This window comes from Anguilla anguilla, chromosome 3, assembly GCF_013347855.1.
Source record: "Anguilla anguilla isolate fAngAng1 chromosome 3, fAngAng1.pri, whole genome shotgun sequence".
NCBI lineage: Eukaryota > Metazoa > Chordata > Actinopteri > Anguilliformes > Anguillidae > Anguilla > Anguilla anguilla.
The window spans coordinates 68,285,782-68,309,987 of NC_049203.1; the positions used below are offsets into that span (position 1 = coordinate 68,285,782).

General features: G+C 48.8%; 1 protein-coding gene across 1 annotated transcript in view; it reads left to right on the forward strand.

Moving 5' to 3' along the window:
* The first annotated feature begins 50 nt into the window (after positions 1-50).
* The window catches only part of kcnh3 (potassium voltage-gated channel, subfamily H (eag-related), member 3), a 134,807-nt gene continuing 110,651 nt past the window's right edge, over positions 51-24,206 (forward strand). The window contains exons 1-2 of the mRNA XM_035408629.1: positions 51-187; positions 1,455-1,706. Of these exons, the coding sequence (XP_035264520.1) occupies positions 1,631-1,706 (76 nt within the window). The 5' untranslated portion in view covers positions 51-187; positions 1,455-1,630. The remainder of the gene's footprint in view (positions 188-1,454; positions 1,707-24,206) is intronic.

Here is a 24,206-nt window from a genome sequence, read left to right on the forward strand (position 1 = left end):
CAGCATTTTTTTGAAAACTAATTAATTTGTATTACAATAACTCGACGAATATGTTAATAGAATTTAAAGAAGGCTTCACTCCGCAGATGGCGTGGCAGAAAAGATGAAGCGAAGAAATTGTCCGTGTCACGTAAGACCAGGAGAAACGCCCTCAAAACCCCGGATCTCGTTCTTGGAGACAAAACGTGTAAGTCTGCAAAACTTCTAAAAGTTTCTTTTACGCTTTACAAATGAGCTAGCTAGGTTACAAAACAAAAATACCGCGGAAGTACGTGGTGATTGGACTGGCTATAATATTTATCGCGGTATAGTTGCAGACATAAACAACTGAAAACCAAGTTAGTCTTAAAGTCATTGTATGTTGCCAGCAATTTATGTCTAAGTATTTATATTTCCAAGCGTTTTAAGTAATTTCATTTCTATATCCCTGAATTCAATTTATTGGTTCCGTGAGTCTTATTGTATTACACTATAGCTGATGTAGATGGCGCGTGGCACTACTGAGGGAACGGATTTCATTATCGCGTTGTATCGAGCTTCTAATGCAAAGAAACAGTAATTGAACCGCGCGCATGGCGAACAGAACTGTGCATTCCGAATACCAATTCATGGTTTGGGAGCTTTCTGCGTGAATGATAATGATTTTAAACTGCAGAACATCAAAAAATCCAACTGTGGAGGAAATCTAAACTGACAGTGTGACCATGTTACACCTGGAACTGGAAGCATATTCAATTAGTATGATTTACTGCAAAAAGCCAGATGGGAAACAGTGGACAGGGCTGAACAAATTATAGTGTATAATTATTAATCCGATCAATCCTGTTGTTGACAATAAACCGTTACATTTTTAATATACCTTTTTCGTGTCCCTATATATAGGTGTATTTTAAATTCATCTCGTGTGCGTAGGCGGCGCTTTGTAGAAGGCTTTGATAAGACACCAAAACGTAAAGAGCGAAAACCATTTTCACCGCGTATACTGACGGCAAGTTACCAGAGGTCCCTCGCGGGGTCTCCAGTCACCTCGAGGTCTCAGCCTCCGCCTTTGCGCGAACCCCCAGAGACACCACGTGACGCGACATCTGCGGGAGGCAGCGACTGAAGAGAAACCAAGCAACACGAGTCGCTGCTAGAAAGAGTGGGAGAGGGAGGGGAGAGGGAGCGAGTGAGTGAGTGTGAGAGAAAGGGAGAGGTAGACAGCCTTGTAGACTGTACCTTCGAAAAGATAGCTCTTGAAGATTGTAGTAGCAGCACCAAAAACTTGCCGTAGAACAGGCTCTGGCACTTTACGGAAGATCTAGTGGATGCACGGGTAGTTTTTTTAAAATCAATTAATTATTCTTTTTTGTCAATTACTCCTATACCCGTTGTACATTAAGAAACTTTATGCTTTTTCGAGTCGACGGGCAGTTTAGGGGTCCACAGCGTGACATGCCCGTTTTCCCTTGAAGGATATGGTCACAGCCCCGGTCTCAAAGTGGAGCCACGCGTGTCTCGGATCGGCGCGCTCCTGCAGGGGCTAGGATGCGCGCCGGGCACCTCCAGATTTTTGCCCGGTTTCGGGTCTGACACCGAATCGACTGCTTCGGGGCGCCGAGCCCGGAGAGCCCCCTCCACGCGGAGCAGGATGCCCGTGATGAGAGGTTTGCTGGCCCCGCAGAACACGTTCCTGGACACCATAGCCACTCGATTCGATGGCACCCGTAAGTAACTACTTATTTTATGGTCAATTTTAATTCCTCCTCCTACTTTCCTCTATGTCTTTTGTTCCTCCATAACACGATAACCAGTGTGGCTAAGCGAAATGTCGCTGCCAACAATGCCCTGCCATCTCCTCTGCGCCGAGTGTTCACAATGAGCAATAAATTACTAAAGTCACGTGGCTTTACTGAATAATATCGTGATTAATTTTACTTGAATACTGTTTTTTTAATGTTTTACTATTCTTCTTTTGTCGTTGTCTTTTACTGTCGTTACACACGCCAACGAGAAATACGGAACAGGACCGTATTCGTTGCATATTAAATTTTAAGTTCTGGTCGCTGATGGGTTAATTTTTATTCACTGAGGTTAAGTAGATCCAAAGTTCTGTAATAGTTTCTCGTGCGTTACCCCCTGGCACGGACTCCTCCGACGCGCGCGGCAGGTGGCTGCACGCGGTGTTGTGAAGTAGAGATCTGTACCTGTAAACAGAGTATAGATACCGCAACTCTTATCGCGGGGAGCCACATCCTCTGCTGGTTTTTCTTCTCACTTTGAAATCAGCACCCTATTCCGCCGCACCTAGCCAGGTGAAATTAATTAAAGGTGTCATCAGCTGCTCTAATTGATTAATTAATTGCTGAGTAACAGCGAAAACCAGCAGTCGGCGGCTCTCCAGGAACAGAACTGTAGACCCTGAAATATTGAGTCGACCAATTCTTAATTTTTTTAAGCAACATTTTCAGTGTTTGTCGGGAACCTATAGTGCACAATTGTTAGCTTCAATGCTGGTCACACCATTAACTGCGACAATGCTACTAATGCTACTACAACAATGCTTCATCCCGCACGAGTACTCAACATTCAATACTGTGGAATAACGTGATAACAGGTGCATCTCACAAATTGTGCCTCTGGAATCATGAGAAACTGCGTTGTTTTAAACCAAACTAGAGCCGTGACGAATAGCCTACAACGGTCCAAAGGTCCGTCACGTTCAAACGGGACACACGTTGGCTTCGAGACCCAAGTGCCTTTTAGCTTCAGGTTCACACAACAGGGCAATGCCCGCGTCGACGGCTGGCAACAGCGGCGTCAGGTGCCTACTCACTCTTCCTAGTGACACATTGGAGCTAGTTCAGGTGCACGTGGACATGTGCTAGAGACGTCCGACTCTACTGGGATGGAGAGTAGCGTGGCAGTCCCACGTTTTTAGTATCCAAGATGCCATGCAGGGTCCAGCGATACTGACATTTCCGTTTAGCACTGTGCCATTGTTCGTTTCCCCAATATCTGTAACGGCAATTTAAGTAGGCCTATCCTTTGCCTTGTCCTATGAGCGGTAAGAAACAAGAAAGAAACGGAATAATTCTACCATCCTTGACTAAAGTTTGAAGAGAGACCCTGCAAAACAATTTCACAGGGCCCCTCTGGGGAATTATGGGCCTTTTTATCGTATTGATGCTGCTGATAATTAATATTGCGCGCGCGCCGGGCTGTGGGCGGGAGAATGGCAGTGGCCGTTTTGTGCATTATGGCATTTTGATCTCCCCTTTGAGCGTGAGCGCGAGCGCGAGCGGGCATCGTCTAAAACCGTTAAACCGTGACTGATAGATGAAAGCGTTATCTAAGGCTGGAGCGAGCGCGCCGAAGCTGATCCAATCGCATCTCAACAAGCCATCCGCGTGCTCTCCTGCGATAAGTGCGTCCGGAGACACTTCACTGGAAGCCCTCTTGCATCTCCGAGTGATTCGGGATCCGATAAACTATCTGTCGTCCTTTTGTTGTTAAATTGTAGTCAGTGTTTGGCAGAAACCAACGATAGAGAAATTTGTGTGGTAGGCTGTTCTGTAGTTTGCCGTCAGTATGTGCAGAATATCGTGTGCTTAATTGAATCATTGTTTTTGTTCCACGTATAGAACTTGGGAGCTTTGAAGCACATTGAAATGAGCATTCCAAACGATGGCCTTAGGTTTTATAGTCATTATAATGAGGCTGCCATATGGCCACTTTCCCAGTAGGTATATGCAGTCCTTTTTTTAACACTCAGTGTAACACATTTGAATTGTGCAGCCATTTTACAGAATATATAACGTGGTTCTAGAAACTGGTTTATACAGTGATGAAAGGTTCAGTTCTGATACAACCACCCACCCCAGATTACGGTGTATTTTGGTAATCTCTGTGGTTTCACTGGCATACCTTCTAAGGATGGGCAGCAAGGGTCTTCTGAGTCTGGGTTCTGGGTTGGTCCAAGGAAGCACAGCCTCTTAAAATGTTCAGTGACGGAAAAGTCACCGCTTGGAGAGCCGCGTCTCCAGACATTAGAACACAGCGGCGTGGGCGGGTGAATTCCCGAGCGTTTCAGTTCCCGAAATACGACGCTTTCGACGCAGCGGAGTGAAGTTCACGGATGCATCACGCATCGGTCGTCTCGGCCAGCGTCATGCGCGGCGCTTTGGGAGACGTGTTTTTTTGTGGCTGATTTTTGGATCCGAGCGTGCCCAGTAGTTTCAGCAGGACCCCTCAGAAGCAGCCTGCCTGCCCGCCCGCCCGCCTGCCTGCCCGCCCGCCCGCCCGCCTGCTTGCCCGCCCGCCCGCCCGCCCGCCCGCCCGCCCGCCTGCCAGCGGGGTCTGTGGCGGTGGAGAGGATGGGACCGCTCAGCGCTGCCTGGCGCTTGTAGGAGCCCTGGCCTCGCTGGCTTTGGTGGAGGCAGACGCTGGCTGCGCTCGCGCCGATAGCCACGGCAGAAAGGGAGGGGTGCGGGTGCAGGTGCAGCTGAGGGAATTTCGGCATGCAGAGGGAGAAGGAGGAGTAGGAGGAGGAGTCCGCTGCAGGAGGCGAAGGAGGAGAACGAGAAGGAGGAGGAGAACGAGGAGTCCGCTGCAGGAGGAGGAGGAGGAGAACGAGGAGGAGGAGGAGGAGGAGTCCGCTACAGGAGGAGGAGGAGGAGAACGAGAAGGAGGAGGAGGAGGAGTCCGCTGCTGTTGTTTACATTGGGCACTCTCCCGCTTTCCTCAGTCAGGATATGTGGGCCACATACTGTCCTTCTGTGGAACAGAGTTGGAATTAAAACCCCAACAGCTTTTTATTGCCATCTTAGATTTTTTTTTGCAAATTGAGATTTGATTGCTTGGAAGGCCCCCCCTCCCCCCCCCCCCCCCCCGCCCGCACAACCTCCATTTGAGATCATTTCCAACACAACATATGGACTTGACATCATTGCCTGTTGCCTTTTGGTGCATCATTTGTGGATGCCGACAAATGTGAGAATTTCATTTGGCCTTACATTTATGGAAAAATGTTCCCTAAAATGATATATGATAAATTCTCAAAATAAAAATATGGATTTTTATTTTTTCTTGTGATCAGCATTACAGACAATTTGTCAGTGTTAAACAGTTTCGTACGCTTGTGCACAGGCCATCCGTGCCGGAGGGTAGAATGTGGTTTTGCCAAGCGCCGTGAGAACAGTGGAAGTTTGGAAGCATCAGCCTCTGGTGTGGAATGGGTCCAGGCCAAAAAAAAAAAAAAAAAAGAATCCACTCTTTTGGAGGCAGCAGCTCTTTGGCATTCTTGCCATTTGATGTCTCTCTTTCTCTCTATTTCTCTCTCTTTCCCTCCCCCCCACACACCTCCATTCTGCCCCGCCCCTCCTCTCTCTGTCTTTTCATCCCTTCCTCTCTCCTCCTCTCTCTCAGCCATCCCCCTCTCCTCCACACTCTTGTTTTCTCACCGAATGGCTCTTTCGCACCTCCTCTGTGTGGCAGCGCTGATCCAGAACCGGCTGTGAACGCTGAAAGCAAGTCTATACGATTAGTCAGAGTTTACGGAGGTCTGTGCATTAGCTGTAGCCCCCCCCTCCCCCTCCCCTGTGGCCCCAGCACCCAGCACCAAGCGCACACAAAGGTCTCCCCGCTCCACACATGAAACCAGCCCGCACGGGTTAGTGTAGGCCTGGGCTCACATCCAACCCATTATGGCCAGCGTCATTAAGTTGAATGTGTGTTTTTAACCATTTTGAAGAGTAGTTTTTTTTTTTTTTTTTAATGTTTTTTTTGTGGGGTTTTTTTTTTTCCAAAATTCATTGTTAAGTCAGTGTTCTGGAACTCCACTACTTTCAGTTACCGGCAGTGACTGTGACATCAGCAGTAGAATGTTCAGTTAGGAATATTCCAATCACATGTTTGTGATCTCCCACCTTTAAAGGGTTAAGGTCTGCCTGAAATAGTTCCATTGCAATCCTCATGAACACATCGTGCCTTTTAAAAAAAAAAAAAATTTTTTTATAGCATAAACAGCTTCCAAGCTCCCGCAGCCCAACACGGCACTTACCTTCTGTTAATGAAACGCAGGGATCTGATGCGTTTTAAATTACAACAACAGCAGCAGCAGCAGCAGCAGCAGCAGCAGCAACAACAACAACAAAAAGAGAGGGAATATTTCCTACATATGTTCAGATTAGCGTTTACACGGAACGACTGGCTAGTCGCACGGAACGGCCGTTCCGAGCGAGCGGCGGCTAATTGCACACCGCGAGCGACGGCAGTCTCCGTAATTACTCCTGCGGATGTCAGAGAATTCCTCTCGGCCTCGAGCCCCGGCAGGAGGCTGGGGAGCAGGCACTAAGACGCGACGCTAAATATAACGCAATTTCTCGTAGCAGCGCGAGGGACGCGCCGCTTTAAGGTCCGATCGATAAGCTTACGCAAGGCGCATGACGCTTATTGGAAGTACGCAGCAGTGTCACCGCAATGGGAAATGGAACATTAATTAATCGTGCCCTAATTAGTCAGAAACGCCTAACAGCGGATCCATTTTCAGTGCTGAATTCCCCCCCAAAAAATCGGTGTCATTGTTTTTGGACTGCGTTGTATGTGATGCTGATTAATTATAAACTGGCTCGTTTCGGACAGGCGTGTTATAAAGAGGATTGGGTGATGCGCGCGTAGCGATTGCGGGTGCTTTGGCGCTGCCAGTTGATTGGTTGTTTCCCGCACGAGCCAGACTTCACGGGCCCACACGCGCGCTCGCTCTCTCGCTCGCTCGGTGTCACACCCTGGGCCTGAATCACACGCTCCGAAACGGGAGTTATTTACCGCTATTTATAGCGCCGCGGATGTGACTGTTACCACGCCGATTTTTCGCAATTATATAAAAAAAAGAAAAAACTGGCAATCGTACACATCACTTCCTGTACGGCTGTGCGACGCGTGACAGGTCATGTGATCATCATCGTCGTCGTCCCGTAACCTGGCCCTGTGTGCTGTTGCTCCAGCAACCCTAACCCCCCCCACCCCACCCCCGGAGAGAAGAGCTGAGTCAGCCCATCATCCAACTGAGACTGCTCACCCCTCTCCCAATTCTCCCAACACCAGCCGGAAGAACCAAACGAGTGTTGATTCCGCTCGAGTGAACTCTGTGTCACGGCTGATGTTTCCCCCCGTACCTGGGATGAAGCTCTCTGATTGCTGGCTAGCGATTGTTAGCCCTCCCCTCATTCACCCCTAATCCTCACATGCGCACGGTGCTTCCGATCGCTTCGCCTTTTTTTCGAGTGATTGGTGTTCATTGCTCCTGATGAGTTAGCTAGCTGCTCCTCCAAGTCAAAGCGTAGGTGATGAACTCTGGGGCTGATTGAAAATACAAATCAAAAGCGTCCCTGAAGATATCTGGTCTGATGATCGCTCTTTGAAAATCATAATGGATAACACGGTGAAGGGATGAAATGTATTGTCTGGTGTCTGGCGACAGCCCTGGTGTAGCTGGTGTATAAAAGCATAGCCGTCCGTATAATCGGGACCACAGCATTGCCTCCGGTGGTCTTATTCGGGTTTGGCTGGATCTGATGCACATACTGCAACAAGGTATATGTGATGTCAGGAACACTTCTGATGCTGAAATTCCAATCATTTCTGCGTTGCAGTCGAGATTGGCTACTATATTTGAAGCTTCCAAAAAATATCAGCTTTCTCTTCAGGAAAAACCCCTTTTGGTGGTACTTATGAATTATTAAACACCATAAGCAGTTACTATCATTTGAGCTTAATTTAGCACATCTGTAGCACATTTAGTGAAAAGCTATTTTTATATTTATTTATTTATTTATGTATTTTAAAATCAGGGCTATATTCTAGTTTCTGGTTTTGCATTTCTTCTGTTCTTAGTCAATATTCGCCCGGTCTGGACTGTCCAGTCAAAGTTGGAGGCCCCTCACATTGCTCCAGCCCGAACTGTCTGTTGGACGTTAAATTTTGCTTATCGGACAACATTTTACGATTAAATGAGGAGAATACTGGGATCCTTATTGGCTCCAAAGCTCAGAACGTGGACACCGAAAACCAATTAACTGTGTTGTTATGCCTACAAAGAAAATCCCAATCAAGAAATTAAGGGTGATTTTTGACTCATAACTTTGTTACGTCTTAACAATGTTATTAAGGTTGCTAAGGTAGCCGTTGCAAAGGTGGAAGGTCATTTGAAACATCTAAAAATATCCTCCAAAAATACCTGGGCCAATCGAAAAACAAACACACAAACTGAACTTTATATTTGAAATTTAAAAAAAAAACTCCAGAATGGGAACTAGCCCTTTTAAAAAAACAACTGCCTTCTCTGGGAGCGCTGTCCATGGTGCTAGTGGTTGCATTTCTTTTCACAGAATGATACGTGCGTGCAAGAGCATTATGCAGCGATTCAAGGGCTTAACGTGGCACATTAACACAAACGCAGAGCGGTGCAGGAAGTCATTTGCATTGAGGAAACCTGTCAAATGTTGTCTGTCCTTGAATATGCGACAATAGCACGCCTTTCACTCGCTAATATATTATCGCTCTGTCCTCGAGAGCCCTTTCAGAAATGTGAATACGATGGACGTGGCTGCCGTTTATCTGTATATGAATTCTAAAGTAAAGCACTCTAAGCACTCTTTTGAAACATAATTATGCTAAATGACATTATAAGCTGTGCCGTGCCCTTGATTCTCTTTTAGTTAAACTAACTGAACAATAATGTAGGCTGGAGCTTTGGTGTTTATGCTGGAAATTGGGGTAGGGGAGGGGACAAGCGTAGTTTTACGTTGACATGTTTGTTTCCCTCCCTGGGGAAGAAAATAGCATTCTATGCGTCTGAGATCTTAACATGGTGTAGATCACTATAATGGTTGCTAATCAGAATTTTATCTTTGGTTTTTGGTCTTTGGTCATGTCACGTGACTAGTGGTTTGAAAACGGTTGCATTTTTTTATTCGAGTGTGATTTTATGTAATCCCAAGGAAAATTCTCCCCACCCCCACCCCGTAAATGGCACGCAGATCCACGCAGAGAGGGCTCCTGGGGATTTAGGGTATGATAAAAATGAGGCAGTACCGGGGAACGCGGTGAATGAACTGCACCATTCTCATTTTTCACGAAAGTAAAAAAAAAAACAGTGAATGAAAGGTGAGCGCCGTGCAGTCGAGACAGACCTCTGGAAGCGCTTTCTCTTTCTTTAAAAAAACTATTAGCTGTGTTAGTCATCCTTTTATGCACACAGACCCCGCAGCGAAGAGAGGTAGGTTCCCTGTGTGTGTGTGTGCCTGCGTGTGTGTTTGTGTGTGTGTACCTGTGTGTGTGTGTGTGTGTGTACCTGCGTGTGTGTGTGTGCTTGTGTGTGCCTGTACGTGCGTGCGTGCGTGCGTGCGTGAGAGTGTGCGCGCGTGCGTGCATGCGTGTGTGAGTGTGAGTGTGTGTGTGTGTGTGTGTGTGTGTGTGCGCGTGCGTGCATGCATGCGTGTGTGAGTATGTGCGTGCGTGCGTGTGTGTGTGTGTGTGTGTGCGCGTGTGTGCGTGCGTGCGTGCGTGTGTGTGTGTGTGTGTGTGTGTGTGTGCCTGTGCGTGCATGCGTGTGTGAGTGTGTGAGTGTGTGTGTGAGTATGCGTGCGTGTGCGTGCGTGCGTGCGTGCGTGTGTGTGTGTGCGTGCGTGCGTGCGTGTGTGCGTGCGTGTGTGCGTGTGTGTGTGTGCGTGTGTGCGTGCGTGTGTGCGCTTGTGCATGTGTGTGTGCGTGCGTGCCTGTGTGTGTGTGTGAGTGTGAGTGTGAGTGTGTGTGTGCGTGGGTGTGTGTGCGTGTGTGTGTGTGTGTGTGTGTGTGTGTGTGTGCGTGGGCGTGCGTGTGTGAGTGTGTGTGTGTGTGTGTGTGTGCGTGGGCATGCGTGTGTGTGCGCGTGTGTGCGTGTGTGTGTGTGTGTGTGTGTGTGTGTGGGCAGAACACAGCGCTCTCCAGGGCATAGCCTTCACATTGCTGACAGTGGGCCGTGTTCCAGTCACTTGGCAGAATGGCATTCTGGGATTTGTGCGTCACATGACATAGAGGGGCAGAGGAAAAAGACAGTGTGGACAGGTGTCCTGACAGGTAGCGCTGTGCTGCGCGCCATTAAATTCCAGATAATGACAGAACTTTTACTTTCTCTTTTACTCACCCTCTGCCTGGCTCTCTCTCTCTCCATCTCTCTCTCTCTGTCTCTCTCTCTGTCCATATTCCTCTGCTCCTTTTATCTGTCCCTCTCTCTGTCTCTATCTCTCTGTCTATCTCTCTCTCCCTCACCCTCTATATATCCCCCTCTCTGAATGTCTCACTCTCTCTATCTCTCCCTTTCTCTGAATCCCCCTTTCTTTCTCTCTCTCTCTCTCTCATTTGCTCTCAAAGAGAGCGAGAGAGAAGGGAGTGAGTTCAAAGTCTTTCAAATCCATCCAGACGAATAATTGAATGCGGATGTCAGTTTAGAGGGAAAATAAACTGACCGGCCCTTAAATGGGCTTTTATTTTCTTCTTCGTTGCATTGTATAGAAAACGGAGTGCCGGTTTAGCACGTTGTGTGCGTTTCGATGACAATAAAAAAGGAAGAAACTTATGGGACCTGTCCGACTCCGAAGCCCTTAATGCAGCTGCTTTATCACCCCACATGTGGGAATATACTGTTGGAGGGCTATAAAAGTTAATCATCACAGAGAAGCCAGTGCTCTATCCAGTTCATTAGTGACATAGCTCAGGGGGTAAGACCGATTGTCTGGCAGTCGGAGGGTTGCCGGTTCAAACCCCGCCCTGGGCGTGTCGAAGTGTCCTTGAGCAAGACACCTTACCCCTAACCCCTAACTGCTCTGGCGAATGAGAGGCATCAATTGTAAAGCGCTTTGGATAAAAGCGCTATATAAATGCAGTCCATTTACCATTCACCATTAGTGGTCAGTAGACTGTGGTCATGAAGTATCTGGAGTATTGAATGCTAGCGATGTACTGTGGCCTGTGCGTGAAGCATGCAAGTGGCAGTTTTGACTGTTACAGTGCGTGATGGTTTCCAACCATGATGGTTTTCCCAAGTCAATGGCAACAATAAGGTCAAAATACAAAGTCGATCATTTTTTTTCCGCTAGAAAAAGCAGTCGCAGTAGGTGTTTTTGTCTTCGTCTAATGTCACCCCATATGCCGAATTGCTGAGTTATTGTGCTATGTGCACAAGCTGGTAATATTTTGTGGACGAATCAGGGACAGCTTGCATCACAGCCGAGTCAGTGTGTCTCTACGCACTTAGTGGACGACTGGACTTCAGATCCCCTACAGAGCAGTCTTTGGCTCCAGTTTGTACAAAATGGCGGCGCCCATGAACTACACTTCCCAAGCTACAAAACCCTTTTCACCAAGCCCGTGAAGAGTCAGTGGGTGACTTTGGCTGTGTCCCAAACCGCAAACTTCCATGCTCCACACTACCGTGCTCCGGAATACGCACTCCAGGCAATGCTTGGGACTATGCACTCCGAACCATGGAAGTGCAGTAGCACGGAGAAACAGTTAAATGAGTGGGATGCACTTCGTGATGACATCTGACCCATAACCTTTAACCTTTGCCGTAACTATCGGTAAAATTCCGGTAATAAACCTGAGAGGAATAACGTGAGAGTGAGAGGGCATATTATCGACCATCTGAAATGCTACCGCATTTATTTCATATTTAATCAAGCGGACTGGACCTTACCTATTTAAATGCAAGTCTTGTAAAAATTACACATAACTGTGAAAAATGGGAAAAAAAATCTTACTTAATACATATACATTTTAGTTATATTGATATTCTAATTAATTCCATAATCGCGAACATTAAGTAGTGCAAATGTCGCTTCTTCTTAATGGCTATTTTGCTTCCTGCTACTTGGGTTACAACTGTGAATATGTAACGGATCGCTAGAAATGCTAGTAGGGACCAGCCTTTTTCATATTAACCTGAAATACACACGACGGGACACTTCTACGATCTCAAGTAAAGACAAGTTCCATTAATCTCTATGCAGTGGTAGATACACGTCCCCGTAGCAGCTAAAGCTAGCACTGGGCAACCTCGGACTTATTTGCCGGCACAGAAAAAAATCGCGAAAGTACTGAAAAAATTACATACGGAGGATAACAAGGACGTTTTTTTCTACATAACTAGGTACAGGTTGTTACTTATATTTCGCCTATTTTATATAGACTACAGTTGAAAATCTGATGTTTTTCTGTCTACCGAACGAACCCGGTCGATAGATGCTCACACTGAAGTAGTAGTAGGCTACTGAAATATTATGATCTAGACTAACCAGTAGGCTAATATCAGCGACTTTTTGCGAGCTAGCCACTTCAATTGAATTCTCCTTTTTGCTGTCAGAAGAGCAGTGGAAGGCAACGATAGCTTGGAAAATATGAATTGCAGTTTGGATAGCTTTCAGTGTACTGTCAACCACATAATAAAGTTGCCATTTCATTGTAAACAGTCGTGTCTGTTTTTTCATTATTTTCGCGCTGTGTAGCCTACTCAGTTAGGCAACATTTATGGAGCCAGTCATGTTTGTGGTGGCTACTCCATAGGCAAGGGGTGTATTTCAAATTAAATGAAAAGATGGGCAGTGGCGAGGATAAAACGGCAGTTTATAATTCAAAACGGGACCCGACGATTAGCACGTATTCAGTATAGCTAGTTACACTCGTTAAAAGTACATATCTTTAAACGAAAAAAACAACTGATACTTTACATATTGGGTTATTAATTAACACTGTACCACTTTATTTATATACCAACTCCTGTGTACCATTTTCCTATGACATGATTTCAGTTTCCAATCCGAGAAAGTAGCCTACACTAGACTGTCATCCGCCATTACCGTTGTTTTTGACAGTTTTCGCGAAAGGAATTATGGGATTTTTCCCAGTCGGAGCATGCACGGATGCACACTTCAAATTTTGATCAAATGGAGTGCGCATCCGGGTACTTTATCCGTGCTCCGCACTACCGAACTTCGGTTTGGACTCGCACTCCAAGATGGAGGCATGCTCGCTATGCGCACTCGGAGCATGGAAGTATGCGGTTTGGGACACAGCCCGTGTCTATGTATTTCTACAGCCAATTTTTCCAACAGAGCAGGGGAAACACAGAGTATAGACTCTTCTGAATTCATTGGACCTTTTCGCTTTCTTGTTGAACTGTGCGAGTGTTCCGTCCACCACTGTGATGTCACAGAAGTGTCATCAAAAGGCGCAGCATGGCATCAGAGCAGCATGGCAAAAAAAAAAAAATAATAAAATCGGGTTGTGGTCAGCCGTGCAGCCTGGCGGCATTTCAAAGGCAAGGAATCATAGAGCCTGAAATGAAACACCTGTTTTGCATATGTGGGATAATCAGTTCGGCATGTTCATGGCTGGAATGTAAATTTAATACACGCGTTGAATCTCAAGTTGTCATTTATAAGGTGGATTTACAGATTCAGGGTCAAAAGGAGGGAATATAAGCCCTGGAGATCAGGGCTGTTTTTATTTATTTATTTATTTTTTTTAAACCACGGGAGATCAAGCTTTAGTTTCATCCCCTGATCCCACCAGCATAGTCTGTGTGTTTGTGCGCTTATTGTGGTCAGATCTTAAAATCCCGGAAAACGCTGCAGTCAATGGGTCTGTGATCCTGGTTTATGAGTTCCGTTTTACCTCCGTTTTCCTACATTACGGTAAATACCTGGTCGCCATAGTTCCCAGCTCGTTGCCCCTAGCTCTTTGTTTTGTTTTGGTTTGTTTTTTTTTTCCGCTAACAGAGCACAGAGTGGAAAGAGGGCACCGGGGGCAGTGATTCATTAATTTTACACCCCCCCCCCCCTCCCCGTCCCCCCACCCACACCACCTTGCCTCCTGCCATACATTAACGGGGTCATAAACACCTAGAGAGACAGAGAGCACGCCAAGGCGTCGAAACATCAAGATATCCTTTTGAATTTGCCGAGGCATATTCTGGGCATGATAAACCCATATATAGCGTATCATTATGTGGTGATGCTTCTTCGTAGCAGTTGCAGTAGATTGCTGTGGGGTGTATGAGGACAACGGAGACAAGATGGCGCTGTGTGTAAAGACCCTTTTTCCAGAGAGACAGGAGAGAAGACGGATACACAAAGAAAGGCTCTCAAAGGAGATCGTCTCTGTGTGCCCAAGCAAATTGGGGCCATATTAAATCGAGGCGAGGTGGGGGGGGGATCCACACTTTAAGGAGAAAGGGAGAACCTGGCGGGAGAGCGAGAATTAAAAGCTCTCACCTGAGGCCAGGTAAGGTGCACCTGGGGCACCTGGCAGGAGAGCGAGATTTGAAGCTCTCACCTGCGGCCGGGTAGGGCACACCTGGGGCGTGAGACTGGGGCGCAGTCAGCTGGCCTTTCGCCTTCACCTTTCACACGCGGGGGACCCCATGCAGCTCAGCAAGCTGAAGTGACAGAGAGGCCACCTGCCAATCATCGTCCGCTTTAATGGAGGGAGACGGAGACGGAGCTTAAAATAGGCTTCGCGTGGCCAATCGGAGAGGCATCTCACCGCCGCACAGAAGCGATGAGGCGGCAAGCGGGGTCTGGCCTTTTTATCTGTCATCCAGGGGCCATTTCACTGACACAGGGGGAAAAAAAAAACATGCTTACTCAACCCTGTTTCTGGAGATCTACCATCCTGTAGGTTTTCACTCTAAACCTAACAAAGCCACACCTCATTCAACTAGCTAGAGCAGGGCTGCCCAACCCTGTTCCTGGAGATCTACCGTCCTGTAGGTTTTCACGCCAACCCAAACAAAGCATGTCTTATTCAACAGCTAGAGATCTTGAGCTTCCAATTAGTAGAATGAGGTGTGCCAGATTAGGGTAGGAGTGAAAACCTACAGGGGGGTAGATCTCCAGGACCAGGGTTGGGCAGCCCTGCCATCTGGCTGCAAACAGCTGTGACCGAGCAAAGGGAGGGGGGGGGGGGCGACGGGAGGGGGGCACCAAGAGCATGACGACAGTAGCGTAGTGACTCCCAGCATGCACTGCAACGGGCATTGCTGCTCGAGATACCCGCAGGCAGGGGTTCCGATCACGCGGCTCTCCGTCTGCCCCCCCCCTCTCTAGCGCCCCCCTGAGGCGCTTCTGCTTAGTGCCCGCGGGCCGAATCGCATCTCGTGCCCGGGGGGGGCTGTATTGACGGCCTCGCCTTGTCGACATTCGGCCGAGGTCCAAACCCAGGTGCCCGCGGGCAGGCTCCCGGCCCGTTACCGTGACGCACAAGCCCCCCCGAGTGCTCGCCCGCCCGCTCGCTGTCCCCTCTGCAGGACCCGGGAAAGAGTTACCCCCCCCTCCCCTCCTGACCCCCCCCCCCCCCCCCGTGTGTGTGCAGAGGCATGTAGCCCCTCCTGAACACGGTTCCTGCATCGACCGCGCGTTCAGTAGCGGGGTGATCGATCGCACTTGTCCGCCCGCTTCCCGTTTCTGCAGCAGTGCATGAGTGCGCGGCCAACTGGCAAGTCCTTTATAGAGCTGCCACTGAACTCTACCCCTGTCTACCTTTGCCTCTCTCTCTCTCTCTCTCTCCTGTTCTCTCCTTCCATGCCCTGTGAGCACACAGTTTGATCGAAAGTCATTAAGGTATAATGTACCTCAACGCGAAGGTCTGTGTTATTTTGGACATGGTCATTACCCCTGGCAGCCCTCCTGTAAGAAGAAAAAAAAAACCCCATTGAATCTGAGCTGAAATGGCAGCCATTGCTTCCATTGACGCGACATTCCATTTACAGCTGGGGAGTTTGTCACTCTCGAGCGCAATATCGAAATCAACGTTTTTATTCAGCTGGAATTGTCCGCTGCTTGTACTTGCTGCTTTCGAACACAAGGAGGCGGTGCTGGGTGGTGGGTGCCCTGTGTAACGTTTGATCTTTGACCCTTTGAAGAGTACGTTCTTTGGAATGTTTTTTTTTTCTTCTTTCTCAGAATTCTTTCTCAGTGTTCTAGAACTCCATCGATTTCAATTACCAGTGGCGACTGTTACATCAGCATTAGAATGACCAGTTAAGAACGTTCTAATTTCAAACTTCTGGTAACATAATGACAAGAACAGGCCATTCAGCCCAACAATGCTCGCCATTTTCCTGACTAAATTGTACCTAGTGCTCTGATTGCCTACAGGCTAGGTAGTGTCTAACACTGTATCCAGCCCAGTCTTGAAAACTCCCAGAGTTTCTACCTGTACTACCAGACCTAGCAGGTCATTCCACACGTTGACTACTCTGTGTGGGGGAAAAAAAAAATGACGTTGCTACACCTTAAAGTGTTAAGCTGCAGAAGCCTGTTTTTTGGACTGCTTGGAGAGGCACCCAGAATCCCCCTCTCCAGGTGAAAGGATAGCGGCTGGCTCTCTCCACCGGAGCAGTAACGTGCGGTTGGATAAGCTTGGTTTCCGCTGGCGACATAGTTCCCTTCCTTCCTTCCTTCCTTCCCGGTGGTGATCTTACATGGAATGATCGCCGGTCTGGGAGGGACGAGTGAGAATTCCCGTTTCCTGTCTGCCCCCCCCCCCCCCCCACCCATCCTCCTCCTGGAGACCGGGGGGAGAAGTGAACGGAATTCTGCCGGCTGTGACTAAACGGCACTGCCCGCCCCCCGCCCCCCAGCCCCCCCCCCCCCCCCCCCCCCCCACACCCGCGCACCGACGGAAGCTCTTTCGCCAGTCAGCCCTAATCAGCGTCTCGGGGAACAGCAGCACGCGCCTCTCAGAAACGGATGGCCATCCTTTTATTAAATTACGCCTCCTCCTCCCCCCGCCACCCCCCTCATCCCCCCCCACCCCCCTCATCCCCCCATCCCCCCCCCCCCCTCTCTAGGAGCTGAGTGTGTTCCCTTCCCCCCGCCCGGAACATCAGCGCTGTGACCCTGTGGCTGTAGCCCAGCTTCAGATCACCGCGACCTCCCCCCCCCCCCCACCCCGGTGATTCAGTCTGAGCTCGTACAAGGGGGGGGGGGGTCAGCCCGACCCCTGACGCTGTTTGTTTGCAGTACCTTCGGTCATGTCGTTAGCGACTGTGCCCTGGAGCCTGCAGGGATGGGACGGGGTGGGGGTGGGGTGGGGTGGGGTACCGTTCTTTTCGTCCCTGTGGGGACGGCCATAGACTGGGACCAGGGTGGGCATAAATCTTGGTGCCATGACCCAGCCCGCCAAAACCAGCAACCCTGGCAGACAGAGTAGGGGGCTGTCACACCTCCCCCCCCCCCCCCCCCCCCCCCCCTTAATAATAAAAACACTGGGGGCCGACCCAGGTGAGTAGCTACGTCGTTAATGCCTCAGCTACGTGCCCAGACGCCTGCGAGGTCCCAGTGAGAGATGCAGTGCAGTGCGATGCGTTGCCTGAGGTGTGGGGAACAGTCCCCAGCTCAAATGCAGGTGGTCTGGAGAAGTGCTCGCGTTTCCCCTCCACAGGTCCCTGTGTGGGTTCTGCTAGCGTAGCGCGGTGCTGATAACACAGCGGGCAATGACATGAGGGACAATGTGGTGGGAAAACAAAACAAAAAATAATTTTAAAAAACCCCACAGAGGCTCAATGGGGTCCTCTACTGGGACAGAACCAGCCTTTGGTTAAAGACCCCAGCACCTCCAAACCCCCCCCCCCCCGGTGAGGAGTGAAATGGCTTCTCCGTTCGCTTTCTTTCTTGGCCGATATTCTCACCAGGGCATGCAGGCTATTTCATCTCAAATGATCCCTCAAATGAAGTCCTTGCTGCTATAGTGTGTGTGTGTGTGTGTGTGTGTGTGTGTGTCTGTTTCAGTGTGAACACATGTGCTTGAGTGAAAGAGGGAGTAGAACGTTTTCGATCATTGCAGGTTTAGTTTTAACTCCCTCACAACAGCCACCCAACGGGTAATGCTGCTGAAACTCCTCTTGCAATTACTCTCTCGCAATTCAGCAGTCAGCCGAATCTCTACAACAGAAAGAAATGGTATCTGTAGGACAGTACTGCTGGTGTCTGTGTCATTGTGAAAAATGTATTTTCAACAGACTTGCAAAAGCTATTAACGTTGCATCCAGAGAGCTTCATTGAGAGGATTTTTCTATTGATGTGAAATTAATAATATGAAGTTTGAACAGGTATTATATTGCATTATAATTTTAGCCATAATACATTAGCGTGACAAAAAAAATGATTGCAGGCACGAATGTGAAACATCCATTATGTCGACAGTAAGTGAAGGGACGTGTCTGGGAAGGTCACAGCAATTCTACTTCAAAGTGGTCCTGCCATCTATCATGAATGAAATGAGCACCCATTTTAAACGCTATGTGTGCAAGTCTATATGTGCTTTATATATGTATGTGTGTGTGTGTGTGTGTGTGTGTGTGTGTGTGTGTGTGTGTGTGTGTGTACTTTGCTTTTGATAAAAGCCACTGTCAAATAAATATAATGTAGTGCGTGTGGCACCAGCCAGTGTGTAACCTAGCCTGACTCACACGCTGTAGACTTCGGGTATAAGCCCTGCCCATTGGCCGACTATTTCAGTCGGAATTCTCCTCCCCTTCCGCCATCTGCACGTTACCGTTTATTTTGCAAGGGCACCGTCGCTGCGTCCTGGGCTTGGCGCCGCCCAAGACGACTGTGATTGGTTTTTAAAGAAACACAAAACAAGCCAGGGCGGTTTTTTTTTTCCTCCCCCTATACCGGAATGATAACGGGTTGAAGCCAGACCTTTCTCCAGCGCTGGCACGGCGCTGAGACGCAGTGTGGAGACGGGGGGGGGGCCTGGCTACGCGAGGCTGCGTGCAGACTGACCTCTTCTGGCTCCCGGCGTTGCGAATGCCCGACGCCTCTGATCCAAATTGAAACGTTTGCCGGCGCTAATTCAAGGGGAGGCTGAAGGGCTCCTGGCAGGCGTCGGTCTCGCCTGTTTTCATCTGCGTTCATTAATATTAATAACGGCGCCGGGGCCTGGGCTTTCTAGGGCACATGAAAGCCTCTCTGGGCTTGCTGGAGGGGGGCGGTTGAGGGGTGGGCAGGTTGCCCCTCTGTAAGCCAGCTCCCCCTGGCCTGTACGGGGGGGGGGGAACCCGAACCGGGGTCCGTGTGGACTCTCCGTCGCGCTCGCGGTGCGGATGAACCGCCGCGTCGCCGCTTCGTGGAGCCGATGGCGGGCGCCTGAAACCACGGCAACCTTTAATTACTTTCGCATCGAATGCAGATCTGTGTTAAAAAAAAAAATAAATGGTACAGGTAGTAACTGGGTTTCTTTCTTTCTTTGTCGCACTCACTCACTTTATCCATCTCTCTCTCTCTTGCTCTGCCTCTCTGCAGACAGGTTTATCTTCAAAAGGCAGCTCTTTCTCTCTCTCTCTCTCTATATATATATATATATATATATATATATATAAATAGATTGTAGAGGGACAGAGAGAGATTCAGAGAGTAAATTTTACTTGCTACCTTTTGAACATTGACCTGAGAGGCAGAGAGGGCGGGAGGGAGGGAGAGAGAGAGAGAAAGAGAGGGAGGGAGAGAGATAGAGAGAAAGAAATCAAACGGAATAGTAGAGGCTGAACGAAGAGGATAAAGAACGAGGGAGGGGTGCTGGAATGGGGGGACGGGGGTGAGGAGGAGGAGGAGGGATTGGGGGGGGGTACGGGCCCCTGACGTTGGGCCCCTGGTTTTCGGGCTCGCTCTCGCGCTCCTTAGCGAGCGCACGATCTCCGGTAGCGAGCGGGTTCGCCGCCGGCAGGACGCACGGTAATGAAGTGCGGGGGCTCCCGGGGGCCAGCGAGGCGTGGAGAGAGAGGGGGGAGCAGTGATTAGTCTCTGTCACGAGCGCGGCAGCCCCCCCCCACCCCCCCCCGGGGGGTCAGAACACTGAGCCCTCTACACGGCGGGGTCGCCTCCGTCCCGACCTGCTCAGACGGCCTCTGACACCAGCAACCGCACCTGTGTACACCTCTTACTGGTGCTGCTGCTACTGGTGCTGCTGGTGTTACTGGTGCTGCTGGTGCTACTGCTACTGCTGCTGCTGGTGTTACTGGTGCTACTGGTTCATCTTTCCCACTAACCATTCTGCTCATCCTCATTCTCTGACTCTCACACTCTTCCTCGCATATCCTACCCTGCCTCTTCCTCTTATCTCAGTCACTTAACTTCTCCTTCTCTATCCCCTCTTCTCTCTTTTTCTCATTCACTCTATCCAGCTATCTTCATCTTTCAACATCTTTCTTTATGTCATTTTCTGCTTCTTCTCACACCCTGCACCCACCTCTCTCCGATACTCACCCTCCTCTCCCACACTTTACACGTCTTTCTCTGACACCTATCAATTTATTTTTTTCTTCAATTAAATTCAGTTAGCTGTCTTGGCTTGTCTTGCCAAGGCATACAGTGTTAAAGAAAACATACATCTAACACTGAACTATTCTAAACACTAGAAGCCAATGAAACGGTAACCACACATGAAAACAAAAACTTTTCTTTGATTGGGGATTTAAGATTAAAGATTAAGATTGGGGATTAATACAAATAGAAAATATTAATTAGTAAAATACATGAAAAATTAACGCATCTCTTTCAAGTCGCTCCCCCATCATACCTTGTTTTTCTTTTATCTCCTTCCCTTTCTTCCTCTCTTCTCTCAAATTCAAAGTCAAATTCAAATGTGCTTTGTTTGCATGACAAGTAAACTTGTGTTGCAAAAGCAATGGGATGCACAGAATGACAAACAGACCCCTACAACCAAAAGAAAAAAGAGTAACTATTTAGCTCGTAATATAACAATTTATGAACCTGTCAATGTTAGTAATGAACACAGATGATATCGTGTACAGTACCACTATTTAGTTCACACCCTCTCTCTCTCTCTCTCTCTCTTTCTCACATTTAGAAATTTATCACCTCCTGTCCAAGCCTGTCCTCTCTCTTACCCTGAAACCTGTGTTGAAGTCGCTGTTCTTCTGCCATAACTCTGCAAAGTGCCAAGTTTACCGTCAGAAAAGAAAAATATGCGCGATTCATTTTTGGGTTTTGATGAGCGCAGAAAGCACTGCGCTCGCTGCTTGTTCTGAGAGGCCTGCTGTGGTTTTCATTAGCGAGTTTTCATACGGCGGCTGAACAAAATGGCCGACCCGTCACCAGGGCTCAGTCTTAGATAAGGGGGGGGGGGGGGGGGGCACAATGAAGTTATTTGTATTTTAATTGTATTCGTGCAGCAAGATAGAGATGCATGCTGGGAATTTTTAGAGTAAAGATCAAAGCGCTGATGGATCCCTGCAACCTTCTCTGGCATTTTCTTTCGGGGGGGGACTGAAGCTGGGAAGCATTGCGTCTTGGGCAGGATTGGAATTACACACTGGCTTCCGGGGGGGGTTCTGAGATTTTGAGATTGAGGTTGACGGCTCTTGGGGGCGACGGGGGGGATGGTGCGATCCTGGCTTGCTTCTCGGGGTTCTCAGGTGCTGCGCTCCCCCTGGATCCCCCATAATTCAAACCCCCGATCTTGGGAACGTCGAGCTCCACTCCTGTTTGTTTAAGGGAAGGATAAAGGACTCAGTCATTTTAAGCCACTCCCCCAGGAGCCAGTGCTGTCCTCTGGTGCGCTGTCCCGCAGCTCAAATGGAGTTCTGTCATCGCTCTCTGTCCCTCATCAGCACGTTTTGTGCAAACACTTTCACCCCCCCCCCCCAATCGCCTCCCCCCCCCCCCCTTTTTGAAACGGACCTCATGTGCCGGGCCTCGCCGAAATGTCGTGCCCTTTCCCATCTGAAAGCCCAGTGCTTACACAAGCTCAGTGAATGCCTGCGTGACCCGTTTCCTTTATGGCGAGCGTGAGTTTGGGGTCCCACCTGGACTGACCAGTCTACTGTGCGATTGCTTTCCCTGGACTGACCTGTCTACTGTGCGATTGCTTTTCCTGGACTGAATGCTGAGATGCCGTGTGGCCCCATTGGTAACCTTTACTTATACAGACTGAGCATGCGTGCTCGTTTACACCAACACCCTGTTAATACCCCCCCCCCCCCACCCGCACCCCCAATTACCCTAACCTGCGTGTCTTTGGGTTGTGGGAGGAAACTGGGGTACAGGGAGAGTCAAACTGCATATGTAGTATAAGGCTGAGCTTTTCTTGAAAAAAATTGACTCTGCTATATTCTCCATCTCAGTCTGCATCCATTTTCAGCTACATCTGATTCCTACACTGAAAAAAATGCTTAATTGGATGGTCTTAAAATTTAACTTCAATTTGTTATTTTTAGGTTTTCGTGACTGAAAATTTTTCGGTTCATTGAACCTAAATTTTTTCAGTTGAGAAAAAGCTAAAAAATATTGGTGCAACAAACTGAAGTAAAACAAGACCAGGTCAAAACCTAGTATATGGCTGGACCTCTCCGGCCGACCAATGGTGTAACTTCATAACTCACCCGACCAACGGTGTAACTTCATCACTCAATCACTCACTCAGTCACAGACATTCGCGATTGTGGGGCTGGCCCCGCTGTTGCGGTCCAGCCAAAAATGTCAGTTAATCCAATTATCCAACCCAGATAATGTATCCTGTATGGCCGGAGAAAGGTCTGCAGGTGGGAATGCTGGCTAATGCAGGTAGACTCACCTGCCGCGTCTCTCTCTGTCGCTGTGGATTCTGGGCCCAGCGTGGAGGCGTACGGCCCGTGAAGCGCTGGAGCGTTGTTATTTTCATTCCGCTGCGTTCCCTACCTGTTTGCCTCCGGGGATTTCAAGGCTATAATTTGCAATTATCCACTTGAGTCCACTTTGTGATCTTCTCCTGACGGGACACACGCAATTATTAACGCAAGAAGATGGAGCTGCTCTCAGAACAAGAACAGAAAGACACATGATTCCCTGATGAGTTTACCTTTAATATGTGCATACATATAATATTTACATGTACACGCACGCATACACACACACGTATGCACAATGTCACCCTCACACACGCACACACACACACACACACACACACACACACACATACATATGTATGCACAATGGGACACACACACATGTATGCACAATGTGACACACACACACACACACGTATGCACAATGTCACACACACACACACACAAGCCACCCCCCGCTACACAAACATGTGGGTAATTGAGGCCTTGAGGAGGAGGGTAATCGGCGTGCTGAGTTGTGTGGACAGTGCCTCAGACCCTTAACCCCCGGCCCTGATCCTTTAACGGGCTCCCCCCCGCACTCGAGGCTGTGATTCGCTCTCTTCAGCGCGTGCGCTGCGTCTCCTCCTCCTCTTATTACCGCCGCAATCGCATAAAAACGCACAGCTCTTCCGTCTGGAGCAGCCGCACAATTCTCCCGCCCAAATTGGTTCCTTCGATTTTCCAGCGGGGATGAGGGTGATTTGTCCACTTTATGGGGCGGGGGCGGGGGTGGGGGGGGTGGGAGGGGTGAGTTGGGAATGGGAGACGGGGTTGGACCGCGGTAATCGTTGCCTTGATTTGACAGTGTGGAGGGAAACGAGTGTGTGGAAGTGTATGTCCAAAAGCAAGCCAGGTGTCTGCGTCTGTTTAACCCTTTCGAAGAGTAAGTCAGCGTTCTGGAACTCCACTGCATTCAGTTACCAGCAGTGATTGTGACATCAGCATTAGAATGTTCAGTTAAGAACATTCACGTCACATTATTAAGATGTGACATCACAGAAGGTTGAGAGTATATAGGAGCTGCTGGTAGCAGGCAGGAGTGTGTAGGGCAGTGTGTTAGAGTGTTATGTTGGATCAGTGTGTTGAAGCAGGCAGAGGCACACGTCAGCAGACAGCGAGCTTGGGATCATTCCGAAGCACGTAGAGGGGAGTCCAGGATCACGTGGGAAGCTGGTGGGAATTTTTTTGGGATCGTGTGGGAGCGCACACAGACAGGACGCAGTCTGAGGGGTCATTTTGGATCGTGCGTGAGAGGGAAGATGCTCGGAGGGGGTGGAGTTGTGTGGGAGCGCGCTGAAATGAGGAGGCAGGCTGGCAGAGCTGGGCTTTCAGTTAGATTTAGATCAGCAGTAATACAACAGACAATTACCATCCCCTACCCCTGCAGCCAAGTGTGAACCATTAGCCCTTTCACGGTGCAAGATCACACGCTTGTGATTACAATGTTCTCCTTAACGGAACACTCTAATGCTGATGTAACAATCAAAGCTGGTGATTTAAAAACAACGCAGTTCCAGAA